The sequence below is a fragment of the Narcine bancroftii genome, chromosome 7 (assembly GCF_036971445.1).
Source record: "Narcine bancroftii isolate sNarBan1 chromosome 7, sNarBan1.hap1, whole genome shotgun sequence".
In the NCBI taxonomy this organism is placed as follows: domain Eukaryota; kingdom Metazoa; phylum Chordata; class Chondrichthyes; order Torpediniformes; family Narcinidae; genus Narcine; species Narcine bancroftii.
Genome location: NC_091475.1, coordinates 151,134,674 through 151,151,091, shown reverse-complemented (window position 1 = coordinate 151,151,091; position 16,418 = coordinate 151,134,674). Strand labels below are relative to the sequence as shown.

General features: G+C 38.8%; 1 protein-coding gene across 6 annotated transcripts in view; it reads right to left on the bottom strand.

The window, feature by feature from the left end:
• Nucleotides 1–2,412: 2,412 nt before the first annotated feature.
• slc36a4 (solute carrier family 36 member 4) overlaps nt 2,413–16,418 on the bottom strand; it is a 156,178-nt gene continuing 142,172 nt past the window's right edge. For 5 of the 6 annotated variants that reach the window (XM_069890840.1, XM_069890841.1, XM_069890843.1 and 2 more), the window contains one exon: nt 2,413–5,066. In XM_069890840.1, the coding sequence (XP_069746941.1) occupies nt 4,747–5,066 (320 nt within the window). In that variant the 3' untranslated portion in view covers nt 2,413–4,746. The remainder of the gene's footprint in view (nt 5,067–16,418) is intronic. The other variant, XR_011342097.1, reaches the window with a different exon arrangement.

Below are 16,418 nucleotides of genomic sequence, written 5' to 3'. Positions count from 1 at the left end.
TCCTAGCAGAAGAATCTAATTTGAGGAATTCTAGAAAACTATAGTGTGGTTGAGTTTTAACTATGTGCTATCAAAAACAATTTATTTTCACATGCATAAAAACAGTCAAAAGTACTAAACAATATACTCATTTTGTAAGTAATACTGGGATGAAAATCGCACAAACTTTTTCCATATACTTTCTTCTAATTGTGCTTTTCTCTTTAGCAATATGGATGCTATGAGGAAAGTCTGTTCCCACTGTATATCTGGCAGGTCTACTGGAAGAACCAGCAATCACAAGTTCTGAGAGGAATTTCTGTCTGCTCTAGACTTATTTCTCTACATCAGGAGGGATGGGTATGTGGACTGTAAATACTGTATATTTCAAAATACGTCTGACAGATAGGTTGCCCCCCCCCTCCTTTTTTGCCTCACTTTAATGGTTTTATGGTATATTTCAATGTATAACTCGACCGTCAGATAAGTCGACCACCATTTTCAGGCTGCCCGGGCCTCCCAGCAACAACCTAAAATGTTTTAAAACATCCCAATCACCTAGTTACAAAGCTGTAAATTATCGTAAGTTTTAAAAAAAAATCAGTAAAATAAAACCTTGGCCTACCGGGTAGGACCAGCGACCATGTTCTCCCGGCAGGAGCGGGAACCTCGGCTTACCGGGTAGGAGCACCAATCTCATGTTCCCAGGTAGGAGTAGGGACCTCAGGCTCTATAAATGTAAAATATCTGAGTACGTTATGGCGGTGCCCGGCAATGGGGAGGTGTCGGGAAATGGTGGCGCTGGCAGCGGAGAGATGCTTTCAGGGTCGACTAATACGCCTAATTAGTGCTTCTAGGGTCGACTTATATGCTGAATCAGTGTCAAACAGTTTCTGACCTGAATTTAAAGTCAACTCCCATTTTTTGAGGGTTTTACGACTCAACTTATACACCAAAATATACAGTAGTTCCCACTACTGGCTTCTGCTCAGTTGGACCCTATGGAAATTTGGAGAGTAGAGTGGACCAGTGGAACTCCAGGAAGGTACAACTCGAGATTCCTAACTATTCAGACACATTTTCATTTTATCTCAACTATTTTCATGTCTAATTCCCATGGTACCATCCTCACCACACACACACACACACACACACACACACACACACACACACACATTTTCATCTCACAGAAAGCTACATGCTATCACATTCCCTTTATTTTTGCAGGACTGTCACACATGCTATCAAGGAAGAGAAAACAATCAGGTGGGATGCGACCATTTGTGTAATTCCTAAATTTATTGAAAAAGATTAATGGGTAAATAACACATAAACAATCAAGAGTGAAGGAAATCCTCCCCAAGATCTTTGGCTGACTTACTCTCCTTTCTACTTAATAATGACTTGCACCTTCTGTCCTCTTTTGGATTGTTCAGAGTTGAGTAGTTAGCGCTGCTGCCTCACACCAATAGAGAGCGCAAGTTCATCTTGTGACTGTGTGCTTTTTGTCTCCATGTGCTTGTTTCCACCCCCCCCCCCCCCCACCCCATTTCATAGAATGTGTGGATTGCTAGGTTATATGAACACTAAGTTTCCTTTAGTGTATGTGTGAAGAGTAAAATCTGGGGCAGTTGGTAATTTAGGGAGAATAAAACAGGATTAGTGAACAATTAATGTAGTTGGTTGCTTGAAGGTCAGCAAAGACTTGGTGGGCTGAAGGGCCTGTTTCTTGTTGAATGACTATGGTTTTATAATTGGCTCAGTTAGATCAGGGAGCATTCCTGATTATTCTTGAAATCAGCAGCTCAAATTTCTCACCTCAAATTGTTTTGCAGGTCTGGTTGAAGGGTCTACACTCTGTGCAAAAGTGCATGGAGTTAGGCAGTTATTTAAAATGATCTAATCACCCTATTGCTGGAGTGTAGTGGGAATGTACAAAATAAGTTATTTTTTAAAACTTGATTAATAACTTACATCCTAGAATGCACAATGAAGCAAAATGACTGGTTATCCTGCTTACCAGTCTTGCGGGAATAGGATACTTCTCTTCCGATACACAAACAATATGATCTCAGTTCCTGCTATAACCTCTTCTCCAGTCGCAGCTGTTGATCTCTATACTTGGACTCTCGTCTCATTCATGATCTACAACACAGTCACATGTTGGCAAGTAACTTTGTTACCAGCCAATAAGCAACTTATTCTACAATTCCAAACAAGAGCCGTCAGTAACTTTTGAATGGCAATAGCCAGAAGAACACCTGAGAGTTTACAACATTCTAAAAGCATCAACCAGAAATTTTCTTAAGACAGCAGACAATCCCTTGAAATTATTCTGGCACAACCTCCTCAAGGACAATAGTGGATTGGTTTTAAAATGAACAGTTACGATACTTTCAATGCTCAAGATAACTGAATGAGAGCAGTTAATAATACAGTGAAACCCTGATTTAATGCGATCTGATTTAATGCAAATTCAGATATAACGCGATGAGTCATTGGACTTGGGCTTTTGGGTGCAACCAGGAGTGAGTACAGATGCTTGGGGCTTGCAGGGACTTGGAGTTGCCGCGAACAGTGGGGACTTTTTTTACATTTTATTTATTGATCAAAATATATCATACAATCAAAGTCAAAATACAAGTAGATACATAATATTTATCTCCTATAATTCCCCCACCCCCTCTAAGCTACCCCAAAAGAAAACAAGAAAGGATAGAAATTAGAAGAAAAAAAGAGGAGATGAACTTGTATATCAATCATCAACAATTGCCATGGTTTGGTGCAACCCCACCAACCGTGGGGAAAAAAAACTATTACAAATTCAAACCCATATTATCTCATATATGGGCTCCAAACTTTAACAAAAAATGAATAATTATTACATAAATAATGTTATCGAGCAGCGGAGACTTGGGGCTGCTGCGAGCAGCGGGGTGGTCGGTTTACTAAATTTAATTTGTGCTTTATTCAACTGTAACTACGATTTACTGAAACTCCGATTTAGCGCCACCCCACTTTTAGCACTATGCGATTTTTTTTGGACCCAAACCATCGTGTTATAACAGGTTCCATTGTAATCAACATTGAAAAGAAGCTAAATTATTTGCTTTCTTAAGCCACATTATCTTATTCCCATTCTAGTTAAAAGTCCAACATACCCCTGTTGTACACCTCTGCAACATAATTGGGCCACAATCATAATAAATTTTTAATCATTTGTACAACATAATAAAATATAAAATAACCTTTACACTTATTTTCAGAAAACAACATTTTCCTATTCTTTGCCATTTTTGAGTTTAATTTTCTCGTGCATCATCCAACTTCTTTATTGCATTATTTAGTGTATCACTATCAACAGCTTACTAGATGTATGATTTTAAATTAATGAAAGGGACAGAAAACTGTAGTATAAAATAATGGGTTAGAGTTTGAATTGCTGTATAATTTTGTTATTTCTATTTGTGTCTTCAAAATGTATCAAAAGCTGAGGGATGCAACGAGGTCACTGGATGATAATTATTAACAACGAGATAGAACAGAATTCCTTCTTTCTGATCCAGAATTAACTATTGCCTGTCCTACCTCTGTGGTCCCAGTTCTCCTTTTGCCTGTTCCCTTCCCCTATCTTGATCTACTCTCTAGGGTCATTCTCTGATCCCAGATCTGTAATAATTTGTTCCATCTCTCTGATGCCTGATCTACTATCAGCAGTTCCATGTCTTTGACCCCAAATCTACTATTACCTGTAACATCTTTCTGATCCCAAATCTGTTTTCACTTCCTCCACCCCTCCTAACCTGAGGTCTATAATTGCTTATGGCTCTTGTGACTCCTGTTGGAAATCAAATACTTTCCCACCAATAGTGCATATACCATTTGAAGCTTATGTTTGAATCACTGCACTAATTATTGAAAGGTGATAAGGTCCAGATGAAGTTTCTGGGCTGACACTAGGTCAGATTTGAATCTGTCAGTGATATTCATACAAATGCCCCTGAAGTGAACCAAATCTCCATCGTTGCCAAATCGCTTTCTAGAATTTTATTTTGGGGAATTTGGCAGTAGATCAGATCAATACAACACATTTTCAGTCATACAAAAAACTTAAATGTGTTGATCATTTTCAGTTCACCAGATATTGATTACAGAGTTGGTCAACCTTGGAATCTGATCTAACCAACATTACACCTTTGAGTTCACAGGATAATGGCATTGGAGGAAATTATGACTGTTGTCGAAAAATAATCAAGACCCAACAACCCATTCACTGAGTCAGATCCATGCACTGATGAGATTTCTACACATGGAATATGTCACAACATAATCATTAAGTTATGATGCAAATGAACATTTCAAGAAAATTTATGACATTGATTCACATTGAAAAATACCAAACTCATTGGTTCAGCATAGAAAACAGTATCTAAAATAGACATTGAGCAGAGCCTAGACATCTCCCAATATTAGACTGTGATACTCATTTATAAAATAGCCGAAGACCAAAGCAGTAGAGAATTGCAAAAAAAAACATGTTTAGACAAAAAATAGACGTTGGATTGAACATTTTCAAAACTACCAGAATAATTTACAAAGCAGGTCAAACCAGATTCTCACCAACCAACATGTCACGTGTTAGTGCATAAAACCATTCGAGTGTAGAGTGTAAATATTTAATGCAATATTTCTATTCTCACCCTATTATTTAAAAGTAGTCAATAATTTCCACAACTCCTCTATCGAGGTACTCTGTGGACTTCTTCTTCATGAGCTTGAAATATTGGCCCAAGAATTCAGTAAAGTAGCGTTGGCATTGATAGAAGGACTAGTAGCAAGTTCAATCACTGAAGATGTATCTGGATAAATAATTTCCAGAATAGTCACATATGTTCCAGTCAAAAAGCCAATGATTCCTATCAGTGCTATGAAGATGTCTTTCAGAAACAACCAGACAGAGATACCTTCTCCAGAAAATGTGATGATCTCCAGAATGGGAGGGAAGACAAGGGCCAGAGCACTGCTGCTGATAGCTCCAACGAACGAAATCACTAAATCGAGACGTGGAATTAAAATAGCTGTGGCACCTGGGTAAAAAAAAAAATCGGACAAAATGGCAGAATTTAATTAGAGAAATAGTAGCATAAAAAAACTATTCAGTAAATTGCTTATCGCCCACAAATCTTTGAATATGTTCAATGTTAAAAATACCACGAATAAAGCATGTCAGAGAGAGAAGAAATTTTCAAAACAATTAGACTCAATTTTTTAAAGCCGTGACCAGAAATTCTTATTACCAGAGAAAAATCATAGCTCAATTTGCAGCATTCTTACTACTATGGAGGCGAGCTGGGCCTACAAATATGGATGGAAGATAATTTCTGCATTCGTCAGGTTCTGCATTCAGGAAGAAATCCTGAAAGAGACTAAAAGATGCTATTTATGTAGACTAAGTTCCAACATGTTTCTTTGCGTCGACCTTGAACAGTTACATAAATTCCATAGTTAAGAGGACAGATAGGGGATTCTGTGGATGCAGCAAGGAGAACCGGATGGTGGTTTGCCTCCCTGGTGCCAGGGTCCGGGATGTTGCTGCTCATGTCCCGGATATCCTAAAGTGGGAGGGACAGGAGCCAGAGGTCGTGGTACATGTAGGTACCAATGACATAGGGAGAATTAGAGAAGAGGTCCTAAAAAGTGAGTACAGGCAGTTAGGTAGGGAGTTAAAAAGAAGGACCGCAAAGGGGGTAATCTCTGGATTACTCCCTGTGCCACGTGACAGTGTGAATAGAAATAGAATGAGGTGGAGGATTAACACGTGGCTGAAGGGGTGGAGTAAGGGGCAGGGTTTAAAGTTTCTGGATAACTGGGACCTTTTTTGGGGGAGATGCGACCTGTACAGTAAGGATGGGTTACACTTAAATCCCAGGGGGACCAGAATCCTGGCAGAGGTATTTGCTAGGGCTACTCAGGATCCTTTAAACTAGAATGGTTGGGGGGAGGGAACAAAATAGTACAGAGCAGTAAGGAGAAGGTTAGAATGCAAACAATGAAAGTTTGTAGTAAGTATTTGAATATGGATGGGCAGGTGATAGAGAAGGGAAATGCTCTGGAAGAAGATGAAGGGCAATTGGCAGGAAAAGTAAATAATGTTGTTCTTAAAGATGAGGGAAAACAGGGATTAAAAAATGGGAAATCCCTGAAATTCATATATTTTAATGCCAGGAGTATTGTAAAAAAGGTGGATGAGCTGAAGGTGTGGATTGATACTTGGAAGTATGATGTGGTAGCGATTAGTGAGACATGGTTGCAGGAGGGATGTGATTGGCAACTGAATATCCCTGGGTTTCGTTGTTTTAGGTGTGATAGAGTCGGAGGGGCAAGAGGAGGTGGGGTTGCATTGCTTGTCAGGGAAAATATTACAGCGGTGCCTAGGAAGGATAGATTAGAGGGCACATCCACGGAGGCTATTTGGGTGGAACTGAGGAGTAGGAAAGGAGAGGTTACACTTGTAGGGGTGTATTATAGACCACCCGGAGGGGACCGAGACCTAGAGGAGCAAATCTGTAGGGAGATAGTAGATATTTGTGATAAGCACAGGGTTGTAATTATGGGAGATTTTAATTTTCCACATATAGATTGGGAAACACATTCTGTGAAAGGAATGGATGGGTTAGAGTTTGTGAAATGTGTGCAAGATAGTTTTTTACAACAATATGTAGAGGTGCCGACCAGAGAATGAGCAGTGTTAGATCTACTGTTGGCAAATGGGATGGGTCAAGTGACGGAGGTTAGTGTTGGCGAGCACTTCGGGTCCAGTGATCATAATGCCATCAGCTTCAATGTCATTATGGAAAGAGAGAAATCAGGGCCAAGGATTGAGGTTTTTGATTGGGGAAAAGCTAGATTTGAGGAGATGCGAAAGGACTTGTAGGGTGTGCATTGGGACAATGTGTTTTATGGGCAGGATGTAGTAGAGAGATGGAAGTCTTTTAAAGATCAGATTTTGAGAGTGCAAAAGCTTTATGTTCCTGTTAGGTTAAAAGGAGGGGCAAAAGGTTTGAGAGAGCCGTGGTTTTCAAGGAATATTGGAAACTTGGTTCGAAGAAAAAGGGAGGCGTACATTAGATATAAGAAGCATGGAGTTAAGGAGATGTTTGAAAGATACATTGAATGTAAGAGGAATCTTAAGAGAGGAATTAGGAAAGCTAAAAGAAGGTACGAGAAAACTATGGCAAGCAGGGTGAAAACTAATCCAAAAGAGTTCTACAAATATGTTAATGGTAAGAGGAAAGCTAGAGACAAAATTGGTCCCTTAGAAAATCAGAGTGGAAAACTGCGTGTGGAACCTAGAGAAATGGGGGAGATATTGAACAGTTTCTTTTCTTCGGTATTCACTAAGGAGAAGGATATTGGGAGATGTGGGATAAAAAAAGCAAATTGGGTAAATATGGGGAATATAGAGATTACAAAAGGTGTAGTTTTAAGGCTTTTGAAGAATATAAAGGTGGATAAGTCTCCGGGACCAGACGGGATCTTCCCCAGGACATTGAGAGAAGTGAAGGAGGAAATAGCAGAGGCTCTGGCGGTAATTTTTCAAATGTCATTAGATATGGGGATAGTGCCGGAGGATTGGCGCATTGCGCATGTGGTTCCGTTATTTAAAAAGGGTTCAAGGAGGAAGCCTGGCAACTATCGGCCTGTAAGTTTGACGTCTGTGGTAGGTAAATTAATGGAGAAAATTCTTAGAGATAGTACTTATAAACATCTGGATAGACAGGGTCTGATCAGGAGCACTCAACATGGATTTGTGGGAGGAAGGTCATGTTTGACCAATCTGATTGAATTTTTTGAAGAGGTGACTAGGAATGTGGATGAGGGTAGCGCAGTGGATGTTGTCTATATGGACTTCAGTAAGGCCTTCGATAAGGTACCACATGGAAGGTTAGTTAGGAAGGTGCAGTCTTTAGGTATAAATTTTGAGATAGTCAAATGGATTGAACATTGGCTGAAAGGGAGAGGCCAGAGAGTGGTAGTGGATAATTGTCTGTCAGGTTGGAGGCCGGTGACCAGTGGTGTGCCTCAAGGATCTGTATTGGGCCCATTGTTGTTCGTTATATACATTAATGATCTAGATGATGGGGTGGTGAATTGGATTAGTAAATATGCAGACGATACTAAGATAGGTGGAATAGTGGATAATGAAGAAGGTTTTCAAGGATTGCAGAGGGATTTGAGCTGCTTAGAAAAGTGGGCTGAAAAATGGCAGATGGAATTTAATGCTGATAAGTGTGAGGTGCTTCATTTTGGTAAGAAGAATCAGAATAGGACATATGTGGTAAATGGGAGAGCATTGAGGAATACAGAAGAGCAGAAAGATTTAGGAGTGACGGTACATCGTTCCCTGAAGGTAGAAACTCACGTGAATAGGGTGGTGAAGAAGGCTTTTAGTATGCTGGCCTTTATCAATCATTGCATGGAATATAGGAGTTGGGAGGTGATGTTGAGATTGTATAAGACGTTGGTGCGGCCTAATTTGGAGTTCTGTGTGCAGTTCTGGTCGCCTAATTATAGGAAGGATATAAACAGAGTGGAGAGAGTGCAGAGAAGGTTTACCAGAATGTTGCCTGGGTTTAAGCATCTGGAGTATGGGGAGAGATTGGACAGATTGGGTCTTTATTCTTTGGAGCGTAGAAGGTTGAGAGGGGATTTGATAGAAGTATTTAAGATTATGAAAGGGATAGACAGAATGGATGTGGATAGACTATTTCCGTTAAGAGGAGGAAAGTTTAAAACAAGAGGACATGAGTTAAGAATTAAGGGGCAGAGGTTTAGAGGTAACATGAGGGGGAACTTTACTCAGAGAGTGGTAGCTGTGTGGAATGACCTTCTGGGAGAAATAGTGGCGGCGGAGTCAATTGTATTATTTAAGAAAAGGTTGGACAGGTATATGGATGAGAATAAGATGGAGGGTTATGGGCATTGTGCAGGGAGGTGGGATTAGAAAGGGGTGTTTGGTTCGGTGCGGACTAGAAGGGCCTAATGGCCTGTTTCCGTGCTGTAATTGTTATGTTATGTTTATGTTAAATTCGTTGCCAATATTCTGTTTTGCTAATTTCTTGCATGAATTATGGATGCCCCCACCATCAAACAGGAAAATGGAACTGGAGTCATTCAATTTCTCAATGCAAGGAGTTGTAGAAAATGGTACAGTTTAACTGTGTAAAATTAAGTTTGCACTCAGCTGTGCAGAAATATCTGGATACACAAAATAATGGGACTCCTTAAAGATATTGATTACATATTGGAATCAATGGGAAGCTGGATAAAAATGGGAGCAGACATTTGTTGCTAGAGGCATTCAGAGATGCTCTCCGGTTTTAATTGTAGCTGGACAGAGTGCTCAGCTTTAACTTTAATGATTCAGATTTTTTACAAGATTTTGATCTTGTAGGTTTTATAGAGACACATGATCTTCCATGTGCATGAATATCTAGACAATTCACAGTTGAACATATTTAAGATACAAACTTTGTTTAGTTCATATCTCTGAATATTGGTGATCATTCAAATATATGGTAAGGTTTTGAGCAGAGAAACAAATATTGGAAATCCTTCAGGTAGGCTCAAGAATTGAAAATTCCAAATGACTGCTCTATCAAACTAATTTGCTTAATAAGAGTCGATGCAGGTGGTGGATGAATCCTTGAGTTTGGAACCTGCTTTCTTGAATGTAATCAATTCTGCAAATGGATAAATGGTGAATTCCCAGAAATAAATCAGTAATGGGACACAATGAAATAATAGATGTGGTTCAGTAAATAGCTCTCTGATATGAATCAAAGTGTTCTACATTTAAGTCATATTCCATGGACAAAAGCAGTCAAAATGTTGCTGACTGTTCTCTACAACAATGAGCAACTGCTCCACCATCAGGGATTCGCTCTATAGATGATTAATATTGGCCTGAGAAGCATCCAAAATATACCGTGGGAATTATGCTCACCTGAGAGTAAAGAAGGGCCCTTCTGCTTGAACATTAAGCAAAGGGCAAAGTATTTTTAAAGCTTTCCATTGAATCATTTACAAATATTTGTATCAGATTATTACTAAGACCCTAAATTGCAATATTGTGGAACCTATGGACTGAGCAAAGGACTTCATCAACCAATCTCTTGCCATTTCTGAGCTTTCTGGACTCTCTTTAGGTTGTATTTGGGAGTTTAAGGCCTTTCTCTAGATGGATAGAATCACCCAATCAGTACCCTGGATTGGAACAATAAACTTCATATATCAAGAAAAATGTATTAAAAGGGAAACAAAAATAGTTTACTTTCATTTAAACAACATGATTAGGGTTAGTTGGGGAAGGTCCTGTTGATATTTTCAGCAAGTGACAAAGATGGATGAGGGTAGGGGTAGTGGATGTTGTCTACATTGACTTTAGTAAAGCATTTGACAAGGTTGCTCATGGAAGGCTAATCCAGATCAAGTCACATGGGATCCATGTGAGTTGGTACAATTGGATCCAAAATTGACAAGATCATAGAAAACAAAGGATAATTGTAGAGAAATGTTTTTCTGACTCATTTCACAAAGATCAGAGGGTGAAATTGTGGATGGTGAGAAAAGTTGTCAAAGACTCCACCAGGATCTAGATCAGTTGTCTATGGATATATCTGTATTTAGCTCTGGTCCCTAGTGGCTCTATATCACAAGAGCAAAATTATGAGAAACTAGTGTGTTGAACTTCTAAAAAGGCAACTTTTTATGGTATGAGCAAAAAAAAAAAAAAAAAAAAATTGGTAGGTCAGCCAACATCTGTGGGGACAGAAGGATAGTCATCCTGTGTTCTGTGTTAAGATTCTTGGGAAAATAAGATACAGGGAGGATGAAAGACTTGCAGTATATTTGGATTTTGAGAAGACATTTGATGAGGTTTCTGCACGAGTTAGGAGTGAACTGGATTCATCATTATATATTGGCATAGACAGAGAGTTGGTTAACTCACAGAAATCAGAGACTCATTTTCAGATTGGTCAGAAAGTCATTTTCAGGTGGATAAATGGGTCATTTTAAGATGGGTAATCTCTAACTAGTGTGAGCCATGGGAATCCGTGCTGGGGTCTCATCTATTTATAATTTAAATGATTGACTTGAATAAAGTGACTAAGTATACTGAAGCCAAAATGCTGATGGTTCAATGATAAGTGGGTTAACACATTTTATTTGTACCCTAGGATGAGTATTATGTCAGCTTTGACTACCAGCATGAATAAAAAACAAAAAGGCAACACAAAAAATATTGCATGGAAGTCCACATTAACAAATGTATCTTATGGAATGTGCCCATTTTCCCTGGAACATGACTTAAACCTGCAACAAGGGCTCAGGTTACTTGGATTTTATTGAAAGCGAATCTGGTCCTTGACCAGAATTAGCCTGACATACCATTAAGCCCCCAGGCCCAAGAGGCCAAACCTGAGTGGAGGCAAATTCAGGTGAGACTCCTGCACCCCAGATAGCTCTTCCTCTGCCATCAGTAGACAGGGAGTAAATGAGAAAAAGGTTTCAGTTAAGGAAGCATCACAGTTTGTAAAGAGAGCAATAATATTAAAAATAATTAAGAAACCCAAGACCTCTCAACTCTGCCCTGCAGCCATACCATATTAGTTTGGTCAAGCAATCCAACTTAATATGTGATGTAGGCTTTCAAGGTTCACCATAAACTGTGTGGTTACATCACAAAATTTACATTTTCTGTTACAAGTGCCTCTCTCCAGGAGAATGTCTTGTATACCTTAAAGCCAGCAGGTTGCAGGAACGGTTGTAAATTAAGAATCATATAACACACTACCATTTTATTTTCACAGTAGATTTAAACTATTTATTTTATAATGCTGAATTCACATTTTAATGTTTTTTTTACATTTTATCCTGTTTACAAAAAAGATCAGTTGGCTGTAAAAAAAAACTAGTGTTGCTTGATGTACATAAAGGGGGAAAGAATAAGTACAAACATATTTAAATTCAATTTTCTTTACTTTAGAGCAGAGGTTCTCAATCTTTTTCTTTCCACCTACATACCACTAAATATTCTCTATACCATAGATGCTCTGTAATTAGTAAGGGATTGCTTAAGGAGATATGTGGGTGGAATGAAAAGGGTTGAAAACCACTATTTTAATCGTACTTAATTGACTTGTTATGTGCAAGGTTTCATAACTCAAAAGGAAATGGGCCAATGACAATTTTTCTCAAGCAAAATATTTCAGTTACAATTGGGTTTAGAGCAGTCCTTCCCACTCACATCCCACCTTAAGCAATCCCTTATTAATCACAGAGCACTGATGGCATAGGGATTACTTAAAGTGATATGTGAGTGGAAAGAAAAAGGTTGAGAACCACTGTGTTAGAAGATGGATGTCTGAAGTCTCATCATCACTACTATACCCAGTTCACTTTGAATGAAATTTGCCAAAATGTATTCATGAAGGAATGAAGATGCACACGGCTGCAAAAATGGTATTACATCTTCGAAGATATAGTATGTACAGAACACATACTGTATATACCTTACAAAAATCTTCCTACTTATATATAAAATGAATAATCTTTTCAAACTGGTCTAAAAATATAAGCAAGTCGGAGGAACTTCACTATGTTCCACTGATATGTGATAGAAAGGATCTTCAAAAATGAAATTCAAAAACTCGCACACATTTCACGCAAATTACATTCAGAGATGATCATGTCTCTGATCCAACCTTTTCAAAGGTTACGTTCCATGAGACTTTTCCATAGTTTTTCAATGATGAAAACAAAAACAGAAAAAATGTGGTAAACTTTTAGCAGGAAGAGGAACAATTGAACTGTGGCTAATCTTTCATTGTGCATAGTATGTTGAGGAAAAAAGGCATGAAGAAACTTCTGCTCAAAATAATCAGTCTGAAGGTTTGCATCGCCATTTTATATATGTTATTTGCATTTTACAACATGGTTAAAAAAAAGGATGTAATTGCTTCAGAACTCAGCTGCGTTTTAATAACTGTCACCTCTTGTATTTGTTTTCGTATTCAAATTGTGACTAATCTTAAAATTCCTAAGTTGTGATCATTCATAATTATATTTCCTGCCACAGAGCTAGTTTGGTAATCAGCAAATATAATCTTAAATCAATATATGGCAGGATTCAAAAACCAAGCATAAAATAATTCAATTGTGTTTTAGCTTTGTGAAGTTCTGGAATTGACAATCCATGTTAATTTTTGGATAAATAAATGCAACAGTTGTAAAATGGGCTGCGACTGCAGATACATTCCAATTTCATTCAAGAAGTAGGGGATGGAAAGTATTCTGCTTGGAGGTCAGTAACTAGGAGGATTTGGGTATACTGTTGAAAGTTGTCGTAGGTTACAACAGGTTATAGGCAGGATATAGAGTTGGATGGGAAAGTGGCAGATGGAGTTCAATAAGGTGTGCGGTGATGCATTTTGGAAGGTCAAACTTGAAGATGGAGTGCATGGCTAATGGTAGAATACTTAACAATGTGGAAGTATAGTGGGAACTTGAGGTCCAAACCATACCATACATCTCTCAACGATCCCGAGCAAGTTGATAGGATAGTCAAGAAAGCCTGTTGTATGCTGGGCTTCTTTAGAAGGAGAAATAAGTTCACGAGATAACATTACAGTTCCATTAATCTCTGATTATACCATATTTAGAATATTGTGTTTAGCTCTGGTCATCTCATCAGGAAGGATGTAGAAGCTATGGAGAGGATGTAGAGATTTACCAGGATGTTGCCTGGATTTGAAACTATGTCTTATGAGGAAAGGTTAACAGAGTTAGGACTTTTCTTTTTGGAGCAAAGAAGGATGAGAGGTGATTTAATAGAGGTCTACAAGATTGAGAGGTATTGATAAGGTAGGTTGTCAGCACCTTTTCAGAGGGCAGGAGTAGCAAACACCAGAGGATACTTGTATAATGTGAAGGGAAGCATCAGGGGTAAGTCCCCCCCCCCCCCACCCCCAACACAGAAAGGTTTGGGTGCCTGGAATATATTGCTAGGGGTGGTGTGGTCACCATAATGGGATTCACCTTCTCACAAAATTGGTCCTAACCGATTAACAAATCAGTCAGAACTAGAGAAACACAAGGATGCAGATGCTGAAATCTATGAACAAGCAATGAGAAGTTAGGCAGGTCAGGTAGCCTACATGGACAGAAATGTTCAGTCAACATTTCCAAATGGGATACTTTATCGAGAGTAAAATGGGTAGGGGAAATGGCAAACATAAAAGAGGATGAGCGGCCAAGAGACAGTAGGATACTATCTCGATCAGTCAGAACAGTCTGGACATTTAAAAATTGTAATTCAATGATTTCAGATTTATTGTCAGAGTACATACATCACATACAACTGAGATTATTTTTCTTGCGCTTGAGGTAGAATTATCACTTATTGACTCAGCTTTTTTTTTGCACTACCAATGTACACATGTAAACAAAAAATAAATATAAACAAACTGCAATACAGAAAAGAAAATCAACAAAGTGCAAGACTCATGGTCCTTAACTAAGTCCCTGATTGAGTTTGCTGTTGAGGAGTCTGATGGTGGAGAGGTAACAGCTGTTCCTGAACTTGGTAGGGTGAGTCTTGTGACACCTGTACTTCTTTCCCGATGGCAGTAGTGAGATCAGAGTGTGTGCTGGGTGATGTGGATCTTTGATGATTGCCTCTGCTCTCTGACAGCAGCACTCCCTGTAGATGTTCTCATTGGTGAGGAGGGTTTTGCCCATGGTGTCATGAACTGTGTCCACTACCTTTCACAGGACTTTTCGCTTGGTGGTATTGGTGTCCCCATACCAGACGATGATCCAGCTGGTCAGCACACTTTCCATCACACTCACGTAAAAAATAGCCAAGGTTTCCGATGTCGTGCCAAACCTCTGCAAACTCCTGAGGAAGTAGAGACCAAAAGCGCTTTCTTCATGATGCCATTAGTGTGTTGGGTCCAGGAAAGATCCTCCAATAGTGACTCCCAAGTACTTAAAATTTGCTCACCCTCTCTACCTCTGATCACCCAATGATCATTAGATTGTACACCTTTGGTTTTCCCTTCCAGTAACTACAAAGTTGCTGCTTCATTTATACCAAGGAAGTTATAATCACACATTGGGACCCCTACACTCATTTTGGGGATGTTAAATTTTGTACCCATCATCTTTTCAAAACTGATTTTGATAGTAATAATTAATAATTAAGCAGTTTTAAAATTAACAATGATTATAACAAAATTAACTAACATCTTACATTCACTGTTGATCATAAATAGAATAAAATGTTCTTCAATATTTATTCATGTTGCCTGATATTAATTCTACACCATAGAAGAAATAAAAATCAATGCTGGCACTAGAGTTCTTTGTTGCGGTGCTGGGAGAACTAATTTCACAGATGTAAACAACAATAAATTAGGTGTATCTCAAACTTTTTGTGAAACCTTGAAAAGGTTTTAATCAATATATGATTAATAAAAGAAATATATATCTTTATGCACCCCTCAGTAACATACCTTGGGTTTACAATCAACAACGAGTTGGGGGGGTGGGGGGGGGCAAATGAATCCAGCAGGAACAGAAGCCGATATCTATATTGATTTCCAGTCTGAAATGAGTTGCTAACAAAATATCCGCTTCTTGACTGGACTGAAGGAAGAAAATTGATGATGGCACAAAGAGGGCTGGGAGTCTGTCAGAAGCCTTAGTGGGAAAGAACTGTTTTGTGGGAAGCTGGCCACCAGGTGCAGGCAGCAAGGTGCATGGGTGGTCATGTTGCTGCTTTTCTTCCTGAGCCTTGTGCTGCTCTTCATCCTTCTCCTGACTCTCCTATTCTTTGCTGTCAAATATAGCAAGGACCGTTTCCTTAGTTCAGTGATATTTTACAGTACACAAAAGTTGCTCTGCAAAAATGGATCCTATGAAACACAAAGACTTGGAAAAGTAGCTTCAAAGCACAAACCAGCAAATACCCAATAAGTAGGAAAAGAGTCATAAAAATGTGTATCCTCTGTTCTGTCAAAGCCAGCAGGGACATGATGTCAACCAGTAAATAAACATACTTTAATAAACTGCAAGCAGACTGAGCTCAGGAGGCTGGAGTTATGTAGGCAATGTCTGATAAGCTAATGCCATTGAAAGGAGGATGGCCTTCTTTTGTCTGCCAAGACTTTAAGTTCTCGCAGTGTGCAATATTTAAATATTTTTCATCACATCATGCTTTAAAGTTCACAATCTCAGATTGTGGTGTGTTTTTGAACTGAATCCCATTTCTATATTAACTTGAAAGCTTCCTGCACTTTAATCTTTTCATTTGATCCCGAATCTTGCATTTCTAGTGCAAAGTACTTTGAAACATTTTCATCCCAATGTTGGCC